The following is a 12303-nucleotide window of genomic DNA, read 5'->3' on the forward strand; positions in this document are numbered from 1 at the left end:
AGTAAATGTGGGACGATCAAACGTGAGGGTAACAGTGAAAAGGAGCCAGTAGATGGCTGGGGACCAAAAAAATAATGAGTTCTAAGTTTTTATTCATCAAAAATATTTGCCTACGTGCGCAGCGTGTCTAATACAAAGTGGACATGTAATTGAGAAATACTAGTACAATGGGAATAATAAATACACCTGTGTTCTATTTATAAATTTTAGTTTTGTAAAAGGGTATGATATATTTTATAAGTGATTTGTGTTAATATTTAATGCATTTGTTCTAATTTAATCATTAATTATTTATCCTCTTTTTTCATAATCTCTCTTATCACATTTTTCCACACATTATAAGTATACGTTTGAAAACAAAAATATATTTTTAACTAACTATTTATTATTTGAAATTTATAATAAAAATAAGAGGAAGTTGTATGGTAGCGCTCATTATCGCAGCGAATTCAATGCAGAAGCACATTCTGATGTGAAGGCCAGTGAATATTCACGTTATATCCCGCACCCGCAGGTAACAAGAAATGTGGTCTCGGAATAAAAAGGGGAAATTCAATTTTCAATAATCACTATACAGTAGTAGTTGGGATTGCCCGGAATGTTGAAAATTCCAGCGGGCGATGAAGGGTCAGACTCACAACTCCAAAAAGGGTATTTAGTAGTTGTTGGCCTTATCTGAAATGTCATGACCACGTAACACTGACAGGGCTTTTAATTAAAGACTTTTATGTATAAATTCCTCTCGTTCCCACTTACATATAGTAGTAATAACCATAAATATGTGGCTCCTGAAAACCAAAATGCATCTTTGACTTTCTTGTATGTCCGTTTTTGACCGTTGCCTTATTTCCCCCTTCGTTATCATCATCATCTTCCCTTTAATGGCATTCTTATCCCATTGTCAAAGTTTGCTTCCCTTTGTTTTGAACATCTGGTCAATTCCTAGTGCCCTCCATCTCGGACTCTTCCTCATCTTAAGAGTTTAAATTGTTGATGTCGATCTTCTCTCTCTCTCTCTTTCCATATCTGCTGCGCTCACAAATTAAAAAAACAATGTGTCAGCCTCATCTAGATCCTTTTGCTCATTATATCCACTCATTTCTAATTATCCCATGCGTGTTTCTGAACCATTTATTACAAATATGGACAAAAAATTGATACGCAATTTTTTTTAAAAAAAGATATATATATAAATATATGGCAGTTCACATAGGCACGAGGCACGGGGCTTGATGTTAGCTTGTTGCTTTTGAATTTGTGGGTGCACCTATTTCCTGGGGGCTTGTCATGCCAGTACTTTTCTCCACCCTCAATATATTCTAATGTGCTGTCCATATCTATAACTCCCCAACAAGTTCAGTGTACTGTTCATAAATCACTACCAATACTGCCTATTTTACTATATTTCATATAATGCCAAAACAAGGGGCTAATTAATTACATACAACTTCGATTCGACTTATTTTTGGTGTGAGAAGATCTTATGCCAGGCTGATCAAGGATGACCAATAAAAAATTATTTAAATTATGAAGAAATTGCATTTCCCAAAATTATACCATATATTATATTATTTACGAAGAGAAATATGAAAATTTCGATGGATTTAGTAGTATGGTTTCTCGACGACATAAAATTTATTTACTGGATGGTAACGGGAGGAAGGCCTAAAAACCGGGGAATGGGAATGAAATAATAAAAAATAAATAAAAAGAAAAAACGTTGGCTGCCGCACGGCGATGTGGGCTCTAAGCAGAACATGAGCACACGTTTTGGCGCAGGTTCACATGGGCCAAGCAATCAGGTAGAGCAATTAAGCCACGTCAGTTCGTATGCGGATGCCCTCTCCGGACACTTTTCTTTTTCAATTCCTTGCGTCGGCAACACATGTTCCAAAAACAAAATGACATCACTATTTCCTTGGGAATTATGTAGTTTATTTTTTTCAATGATAATATAAAGGGCGAGATCCGAAATGGCACGTGTCATTGTGTCAAAGATCTTATCAGTCAGCAACGGTGGGACGGGATAACTGGGATTCCTCAACAGTCATTATTGACTACTTATTAATATCACTGCTGCTTTTAATTATAAAATTTTATTTATAAACTATAAATAAAGTTTTCACGAGCAGCAGTACTTCAAATTCAATAATTTTTCTCACATTTTAAGAAGAAAAGAGTAATTTGTGGGTGCTTGTAATTTTTTTAATTTTGAATTAGGTTCTGAATTTTTTTTATTAGATCCTTTAACTTTTTACAGTTATATCTGGTAGCCCTTCCGTTAAGTAAATGTTAATGCTGTTAAAAATTTCTGTCATGGAACACTGATCATTGCATCTTCTCTTTCCTTTCACGTCTCCTGCATCGCCCCTGTTCAAAGAAATATGGATGGGTCACACAGTGTTCCTAAAGCCTCCATACACAGAAGATATAGAAAACAAGAAGTAAAGTCTAGACGAGGGGCACCTTCCATGAATGAATCATAATAAAAACCAAAGCGAGTTGGACCGACCTTGTCCCTCTTATATCTCACACCCCAAATTTATCCTCTTCTCTTCATCTCCTCGATCAAATTCGCTAAAATATGCTAACATGTTACCATTTTATGATAATTATATGAAATCTAATTATTATTGTGAGGAGTGGAATAAAAAAGAGACAGAATAAGGACCTTACATGTGTCATGATTGTTGTGTGTATTGGGAAGGTCTCCCCTGTTTTAGTAACAGGAAAACAAAACTATTTTGAGGTACGATATCTGCAAGTAATCAAAAAAATAGAATATGGCTACAACTACATCCCAAAAATTTAAGATTAGATTGAAACATGATCATATTCAGCAATAGATATTGTCTAATAATGTTGGACGGTTCCAAGCAGGGATCAAGCCAAATGTTGAAGAAGCTGCATGGTGGAGGATATGCCCAAGGAGGGAGGAGAGCTTGTTTAGACGGCTATGGTGGGAAGGGAAAGAAGTAGATACGCGGGTGAGTGATTCCCAACGGTAATTCTTAACGGTTTGAGTGGATGTTTAACAAGGATTTGATAAAAAGAGAAAGAAGTTTAAGAGCCTAGTTCAAAATTAATGAAAAGTGAAAACTACAAGGATCTCCATATTGATTTTTCCTATTAAGAAATAAAGTTTAGTCATTAGATATGTTTTGAAATGGCAAAATTTTTTAAGGTAAAAAAAAAAAAAAAGAAATGGAAAATTTTTTTTATTTCACCTCTAAAAAAGATTTAATTGCATTTAATGTTACACTTTATTATTTTTAATCTATCTTCTCTCTTTGCATATTCAATAGGAGTGAAAGTGAAAAAATCATACTCTTTTAGTCCTATTTAGAAGGCACTTTCAGTATGTTTTACACTGACTAAGAAAAACCTTAAACTTCATTAATTCTTATTTAAAATTTAATGACTTTCTGATTTTATTCCTATTTAATATACATTATATTTCATATAAACAAAATCAACACAATAATAAATGAGGGGTAAAATCATACATCCATACAAAAAAATTTTCTCAGTATCCTATAAATAAGAGAAAAAATACTTTCTCTTTTTGTCCTATAAACATGACCAAATGAGTACTTCTTTAGACCTATTTATAAATCATTTATAATATGTTTCACACAGACTAAAAAGTTTTAAACTTTATTAACTCTCATTTAAATTTTAATAACTTTTTAACTTTATCCTCACTTAATACACATTATATCCCATGTAAATAAAGTCAATATAATAATAAATAAAAGGTAAAATTATACATCCATGTAAAATTTTTTTCTAACCAACTATAACCATTCAAGGAGTAGAAGTTAGTAATTGCGCAGCTATTTTTATTTTTAAACAATACCCGTCTAGTCTTATTTATAAGGTAGAGGGAGAAAATATTTTTTGGTCTTATTTATAGGGTACTGAGAGAATTTTTTTACATAGATGTGCAATTTTACTTTTCATTTATTATTGTGTTGACTTTATTTATATGAATTATAATGTATATTAAATAGAAATAAAGTTAAAAAATTATTAAATTTTAAATAAGAGTTAATAAAGTTTAAATTTTTTTAATTTATATGAAATAGACTGAAAATATCTTATAAACGGGATCAGAAGAAGAGTACGACAGAGATTTTAAAAATAAAAAATTGACGCATTGTAAGGTGGGTCGTGGGTTGGGTGGGCTCCAGCTTGGTTGGAGCGGGCGAGGAGTGAGGGTCAGTGGCGCCCCCCGGACGGTGGGCTTCCCACTCACAGAAATCAAACCCTCTTGGGGGCCCCAGTCAGATACGGAGTACTTCACGTGTTGGCTTTTTGGCGAGCTTGCCTCCTTCAGTTCAAGTCCTCCACTGCTTCTCTTCTGTTCACGCGTTTCATTTTCTTACGCGCCTTTCCAAATGGTTGCTGCCACTTGCATTATCTTGTCCGGTCAATTCTGGATCCCCCGTTGCCAATCACATTGATCTCTTTCCACGTTGTTATCTTTTTTGGTTTTTCTTCCCTCAAATCATCCCACTTTCCATGTCCTCTTATTGAACGTGTATATTTGACCATTTGGTCTGCAATTTCATTTTAGATGAGAATTAACTACTTGACAAAATTGCTTTTGGTTCTTCAAAATTTGCAAAAACCACGATATCATTCTTACTTTTCAGCTCCTCCTCCCCTTTTTTTAGCTCCTTTCCTGAAGTAAAATTAAACTTCCCTATACGAAATCATTAATTACATGTAAACTACTCTTTAGGTTCTAAATATAAAACCTCTATACTAATGTATATAAGGGTCTTATATTTAGGATTAAAGGAGTACTAAATACTATCACCGTATGTTCATTTCAAACCACATGGGGCTCAAAGTCAAAACAAACAGCTCGCATACAGTCTTCTTCTTTTTTTCTTAAAAAAAAGTCTACCGATGATTCGTAATAAAATACTCAAAGTCAGGATATTTTCTTATTCTAATGATATGCATAGACGTGTTTTCGATCGGAAATTTTTAAAGGAATCTTTGAAATTTTAAATGTTATTATTTTTTTCTTGGCCTGGAAATATAATACATCATTATGATGATGCCTTTCTTTGTCTTTTACACTGCGACACTTCCAAGTCATGCCAAATTTTAATTATATTAATATAATCCTTATCGTGAGGTATTTAAACATCCGAAATATAGATGGTCAAATTCTTTGATGATATAGAATGCAGTATATTAGCCATGCTTGTGCGTGCTATCAACATGTGTACAGTGTAATACTACACGTTATATGCGGGTCTATTTATTTTTTTTATGCGTCGGGTCTGTTTATTAAATATATTAATTACCATTCAAATTCAAATTGTTTTTTATCTCAAATTTTTGGACCTCAGAAATTCAATTATTGCTATTGTATTATACACGTCACCCATGTATGCTCAATTTTTTTAAAAGAAACATCTTAGACATTCGAATACAAAATTAGATAGCACTGTAAGCCATGCGTATTACTTTTCTGGAGATTTTTATTCCAACGTAAGATCTGCCCCTTGCATTAACCGACTCCGAAAATATCAACTAGTTTATGGCACATGATAAAAAGCAAGCCAGCTAATTATTATTTTTTTTGGGGAATAAACAAATCTTGTGTTGATAAAAATTTAATTTTCGTATATTTTAAGATATCGCCATCCAAATTACCCGCATCAATTAGCTATTGGATTCAGTGCTTTAAAGTATATTGTTTCTAAAATATTATTTTATTATTTACTGTGTGATAAAAATATTTTTTATGCAGGAGCATATTATGTAATACTAGTACTCCTTGCCCTTTCTGGGTTGACAACATATTTTCGATGGTTTCAGGGTCAAAGAATTAGCAGAAAAATGGAGATGAAGTGGGAAACGGACTTTGCCACGTGGGACGATCTCGAGGTGGCTCCCACTTTACGTCGTCCCATTTGTTTCGCTGGTCCTGGCTTATAAATACGCCCACTCCCCATTCTCGGTTCCTGTAAAAATTGATCTACTCAACTTCTCTTCCTTACTGGTCTTCACGTCTTGCTCTCATAGACTCTTAAGATTTCGTGCGCTGAGCGTGGATCTGAAGCAGCCATGGCTGGCGGAGTTATGGTCAGTGGGGGTGGCGGCAGCGATTTCGAAGCCAAGATCACTCCTATCGTCATTATTTCTTGCATAATGGCCGCCACCGGAGGCCTTATGTTCGGATACGACGTCGGCGTTTCAGGTCTCTCTTTCTTCAACTCCTTTCCTTTTCAGTAACCTATCATTTTTGTTCCTGTTTCGCCAATATGACCGGAGTTCCTTTTTTGGGTGGACGCTGAAAAGTGAAACCCTTATTCTTCCTATTTGTAAAGCTAGCTTTATAGATTTGTCTGAATATTCGTACTTTGTTTTTAAAAAAATTAAAATATTTTTGTCTGATTTTTCAGGCTTTTTTGCTATAAAGTCCATCCGACAAAACAAAAAAAAATTTTTTCCCTTTAATATAGTCCATTACAAATGACATGTGATGATTTCGGTGAAAATTAAAAGGAGTTCAATCCGGTAACGGGTATTTTATGAAAATATTGGGAAACCCCTACTGGCAAGGCCATCGGAAACTTATTAAATTGACCCGCGGGGAAAGAAAAATCATCCGGGGCGGAGAGAACTGAATAAAATTACAATCACACCCACGGAACTAATGTGTGTTATTTGTTACGATGGAATGGATCAGGTGGAGTGACGTCGATGGCGCCATTCTTGAAGAAATTCTTTCCGGTAGTATACAGAAAGACGGTGGAGGAGAAAGGGCTGAACAGTAATTATTGCAAGTACGACAACCAAGGATTGCAATTGTTCACGTCGTCTCTGTACCTAGCGGGTTTGACAGCGACCTTCTTCGCTTCCTACACCACCAGAAAGTTGGGACGGAGGCTGACGATGTTGATCGCCGGTCTCTTCTTCATCGCCGGAACCGTCTTCAATGCCGCTGCTCAAAACCTTGCCATGCTCATCATCGGTAGACTTCTACTCGGTTGCGGCGTTGGTTTCGCTAACCAGGTCCGTCCCTCTGTTAAAATTTAAACATATATTGTCTTTCCTTTGCAATTACCATATTACCCTCCCCGAGTAGGACTCCATATTAACAGGTGCAAAATAATATTTTTTTCACACCGGAAGAAACTGGCATTGTTTGACCACAGCTCATTGCATCCATTTTTGTGAATTATGATTCCGTATTTGTTTAGCATATACATGTGCGCTCCCACAGGGTAGAGCATTTGCACAAAAGACATTTTTTTTATTTTGAAATTACTATTTATGGGTCTGATAGGTGTAGAGTGTGCAAAACAATCCCTATATACTTTCACTGATACGACTTGAAGTCGTTGTTGGCCTCCAAAATGGTAGATAATATTGCCGGCGTCATTTTCGTCGACGCGAAGACGTAAATAAGATTGCAGTTTTTGGTTGTTTGGATATGACTTGGGATTCTGCATAGAGGACATGGCCGACGTCTCTGACCTACCGAAACTAACAGCCAAAAGGTTTCCCGGTTTTTTGTTTTTCAAAGAATTTTAAAATGGATTATGGATTTTTTTTTTTAAAAAAAAAAGGGTGAGGAAGGGTAGACCCGGATCCATGGAGATCCGGTTGCGATTTGCGACAGCCGACAGGGCGAGGGAACGCAGTGGGACCTGCCAGTGGGCACCCCTTCGTCGCTATGGCCCTGTAATTTTTGCAACCGCATCGTCACGGGGGCAGGGCACAAATATGTTGATACTGTATTGCGCTGTGCCTTTGAAAGGCAAGTTTATGGTTGCGCTTGGACTTTGTGATCATGTTTAAGTTCTCTTTGGTCCTCCCATAGACTTCATCGTCCGCTAGTTTTTAATTTATAACCCCCTTTGGGAATTCACTGTATTCTGCCCGCTGACGTTGTGGAACTTGATAGGGACCTCTTTTCTTTGGCTTCATCATGTGAGCGTCATTATAATTTAACATAATTAGACCATCTTTTGATTTCCTTTTAACATCCCGAAGGAGCAAGCCAAGCTCAATTCCTTCGGAATTTACAAAACTGATTTCTGCCTAACCAACCTAGCCCTAATTGTATAATTTATGTTATCCTCTCGTCATAAATTGGACCTTCATAATTGTTTAAGCTTGAAAAACAAGTTGCTCTAGGTCTGAAAATCAATTATGGGCACAAAGGCCCAACGTCTGTGAGTGGTTTAACAATTAATTAATTGACTTGAGGACGCAGGAATTTGACATTGGAAGCGTCAAATCGGAATAAAAATATCAAGTTCACATTATTAGTGGAATAACGTAATAAAACTACCTACTATAGTTTACTAATTTTTCAAAGTTTTCAATTTGAATACAGGCTGTGCCGGTTTTTCTCTCCGAGATCGCTCCGACGAGGATACGTGGAGGATTGAACATACTGTTCCAGCTCAATGTCACTATCGGCATCCTCTTCGCTGAACTTGTCAACTACGGCACCGACAAGTAAGTCCTCTCCTTGTCTGCTTTATTAGTTCAGTTTGCCTATTTTCTCACGCAACTTATTCGGCAATAATGCAACGACAGAATCAAAGGTGGATGGGGCTGGAGGCTATCTCTGGGATTGGCTGGCATTCCTGCGGGACTCCTAACCTTAGGGGCTCTCCTGGTGGTGGACACTCCCAACAGTCTCATCGAACGTGGTCGCTTGGAAGATGGCAAAGCTGTGCTGAAAAAGATAAGGGGCACCGACAACGTCGAGCCTGAGTTCCTAGAACTGGTTGAGGCAAGCCGTATCGCTCAAGAGGTCAAGCACCCTTTCAGGAATCTTCTCAAGCGCAGGAATCGACCCCAACTGGTCATCGCCATTGCCTTGCAGGTCAGTGACGTTTTTAATTTCCCCCCTCTTTGGTGCTCTGTTTTGCAGTAGCTTGACGCTTGATTCTTCTTTATATCCATTTTCTTACATTTGGATGCTCAAATTGAACACAGATCTTCCAGCAGTTCACCGGTATAAACGCCATCATGTTCTACGCTCCAGTTCTGTTCAACACATTGGGTTTCAAAAATAATGCTTCCCTTTACTCTGCCGTGATCACCGGCGCTGTTAATGTCCTATCCACTATTGTTTCCATCTACTCTGTGGACAAAGTTGGACGTCGGATGCTCCTCCTGGAAGCTGGTGTCCAGATGTTTTTATCCCAGGTGGTGATTGCTGTGATCCTAGGAATCAAAGTGACGGACCACTCTGATGATCTTTCGAAAGGATTTGCGATCCTTGTCGTCGTTATGGTGTGTACTTTTGTGTCCGCGTTTGCTTGGTCATGGGGGCCTCTCGGGTGGCTCATCCCCAGTGAGACGTTCCCTCTGGAGACTCGCTCGGCGGGGCAAAGTGTGACCGTCTGTGTCAACCTGCTCTTCACCTTCGTCATAGCACAAGCTTTCCTCTCCATGTTGTGTCACTTCAAGTTCGGGATCTTCCTGTTCTTCTCCGGATGGGTCCTGATCATGTCCTGCTTCGTCCTCTTCTTGCTCCCTGAGACCAAGAATGTGCCGATCGAAGAGATGACGGAGAGAGTATGGAAGCAGCACTGGTTCTGGAAGAGGTTCATGGAAGATGACGATCATGCTGTGGTTGGCAAAGTAGCCAATGGTAAAAATGGGCACGGATTCAATCCCTCTTCCCAGTTGTAAATATCGATATCACCGCATACGAGTAATTTAGGCTCCATACGTAGTAAATGCTTGAACATAAGTTGACCCTGTTTCCGAAAGCAATGTAATATTTCAGACATTTTCCTCTAGGGTTTCACTTTGGTTTCTCTTCCGGGTACCAAGAGAGATAATATTATTCGAATACATATTTCTATTTTTCTTATGGCGGAAAGAAGTGTTGTAATTTGGATTATAAAGTAGAGGTCAAGAATACTTCCTTTATCCTCTTTGTTTTCTTCCATATATTTTCCCATCAAAATACACTGTCTCGCCAAAGGAAAAACTGAGTTGTAATTACTGAAGAATGAAAAACTAAATAATAACATGTGGAAGCATAAGGATGAAGGATAATGAGGGCTACATTTGTCCTCTTTTGTGTCAGCATTTGGCAAATTTCATGATTATGGGATTCCTGGAAAAGTAATGTAATGAATGGGCTGGGGTTTAGTGCAAAATTGTTATAATTCCAATGGGCTTACGAGTGGCGATGAGGTTATTAGGCAGAGAAGATGTCCATGATTTTGGTGAGATTCCTTCACCGAGGTTTTAATGCGCCCTGTGTGTCAAGTGAGACTCGTAAAAAACTTGTTTTTATTCTTCACATACAAGTTTTTCTTTTGGCCAAAATTCTTCACATACAAGTTAAAACCCACTGTACATCTCCACCTAAAAGACACAGAATAATCTGTACACATTCTCATGGCAGATACAATGCCAGTCCATTGCAATTCAGTTTTCTTAACAGAGTCATTTTTATCGATTTCAAATAAAATTTACACATTCGATCCTATTCTAATCCTATGCTTCGTATGAGAAAAATTAAGGGGAGGAGAGAGCATAATAGCTTCGATGTAAAAAAAAACAAATGAAGAAGTAGAGGAGAGGCCAAAATTCTTCACATACAAGTTAAAACCTTTTTTTTTTTTTTTGCCATAAATTTAGCACAGCGAATCTAATGAATTATGCTGTTTGAGACAATATAAATCATACTAAGAATGCAATAGTAGTTGTTATAGCGTCCTACTATTAATATTAATACGCACCAGTCCTCAGCAAAGCATGATCACGCGCCGGGCAAATCATAATTAGGTGGATTGAAAGTGATTCAATTTCTTTTACATTGCGACATTAAATAGCATCAAATTGGGATCATATAAGGTTCTTGTATTAGTTTTATTCCTATATAAGAATTTTGTTCAACATATGATTCCGTGAACCGAATCTTTGAAAATATATCAACCATCATAAATTCTTCCGGCTAAAAGGAAAAACTATCATAAATTCATTAAAAAAGCCAAGTCCATTACTAAGTTACCCCTAGTGTCATGGATTGGACTAGGGACGAATATCAGTATACCACCCTACTGGTTCTGATTCCATTTGGATCATTATTGAAAGAAAGTGTGGAAAATTATAAATTAGTCTTTCAAGTTTAAATCGGTAAACTTATATTTCACCCTTCAAAAATTCAAATATTTTTTAAACTAATTGCCCAATCCTTCCTATGAGGAACGGACGGGTGTGTAAGATTTAAAAAAAAGTAAGTACCCTATATTCAACATTTTTTCGTCCGACTCAAATTAGGCTGTAAAAGTAAGATCCCCGGGGGGGGGGATCTTATCCATCGATTTCGTTGGAAATCGCGTCAACCATGCCGATGAACTTGGCTTAACTCGATTTGATGATATTATTATTATTATTTTGAGTAGAATGGTATTATTTTTCAGTTTAACAAGGACTTCTATGATTCTAAATTTTTTCAATAGTAAAATAAAATTTTATAATAAGATAAAATTAAAATTATAATAATTTTATATTTTTTTTAATTTCTCTTTTAAACAGCAAAAGATTTCCATTTCAACTGACAGCTGCGATTTATGTTTCTTAAGGGATATATATATATATATATATATATGTTTCTGTTTAAATAACTAACTAATTTTTATTTTAATTATTGTTACATCTTGCCTTACTAGATTTTAGATGTTATTTTAATTATTTATGCATATAACTCAATAACATGGTTATCAATTCTTATCTTATGTTATCAAGTGTTCTAGGACCATACTTTATCCTATATCAAATATATTTTTTACTATAAGAAATACAAAATATATATTGAACTGATACAAGATATAGCGATCTTTTTTTCCCTTGACCTTCATAAGACATGGTGATCCATACAATTGGATTGGAACTTTACATGTCGATTACGCTCATATTATGTTATAAAAACCTTAATTTATATTTTTTTGTTTTTTGATAAATTTTTTTAACAAACTGAATTTAATTATATCAATTTTAAAATCTTAATTTATTGTTTATTTTCTAACAGTTTTTTTGGGTAATATATTAGATAATTACTTTAATTTGATATGCTCTATTGGATAATAAGTACGGATAATCCTTACCACATACGGATTTAAAACGTTAGAGGTTTGACACGCGCCTTATAAATACGACCTCTCTATTCGTCCACCCTTCACTCACACTACTGGCTAGCTAGCTCTACATTGCTTATCTTTCTTCCCCCTCTGCACACTGCCCTCATTGACTCGTACATTTTGTTGGAGTTGTGTGATCTGAAGGAGAAGCACC

The 12303-nt window shown here is 36.3% G+C and overlaps 1 protein-coding gene across 1 annotated transcript; it reads left to right on the top strand.

The window, feature by feature from the left end:
• Positions 1–5982: 5982 nt before the first annotated feature.
• Positions 5983–9935, top strand: LOC114731016 (sugar transport protein MST4). Its single transcript, XM_028918140.1, has 5 exons — positions 5983–6223; positions 6716–7041; positions 8372–8496; positions 8578–8869; positions 8983–9935. Exons 1-5 carry the CDS (start codon positions 6091–6093, stop codon positions 9682–9684), a joined length of 1578 nt encoding a protein of 525 aa, XP_028773973.1. The 5' UTR covers positions 5983–6090; the 3' UTR covers positions 9685–9935.
• Positions 9936–12303: the final 2368 nt, after the last annotated feature.

This window comes from Neltuma alba, unplaced genomic scaffold (genome assembly GCF_004799145.2).
Source record: "Neltuma alba isolate B1F8T4 unplaced genomic scaffold, ASM479914v2 tig00012795_pilon, whole genome shotgun sequence".
Classification (NCBI taxonomy): Eukaryota; Viridiplantae; Streptophyta; class Magnoliopsida; order Fabales; family Fabaceae; genus Neltuma; species Neltuma alba.

What these genes read in the sequence shown, in the direction of transcription:
- LOC114731016 (XM_028918140.1), top strand. Translation starts at nt 6,091, where the DNA reads ATGGCTGGCGGAGTTATGGTCAGTGGGGGTGGCGGCAGCGATTTCGAA. An exon ending in ATACGACGTCGGCGTTTCAG is followed by an intron (nt 6,224 to 6,715) that starts GTCTCTCTTTCT and finishes GGAATGGATCAG; the next exon opens with GTGGAGTGACGTCGATGGCG. An exon ending in GTCAACTACGGCACCGACAA is followed by an intron (nt 8,497 to 8,577) that starts GTAAGTCCTCTC and finishes ATGCAACGACAG; the next exon opens with AATCAAAGGTGGATGGGGCT.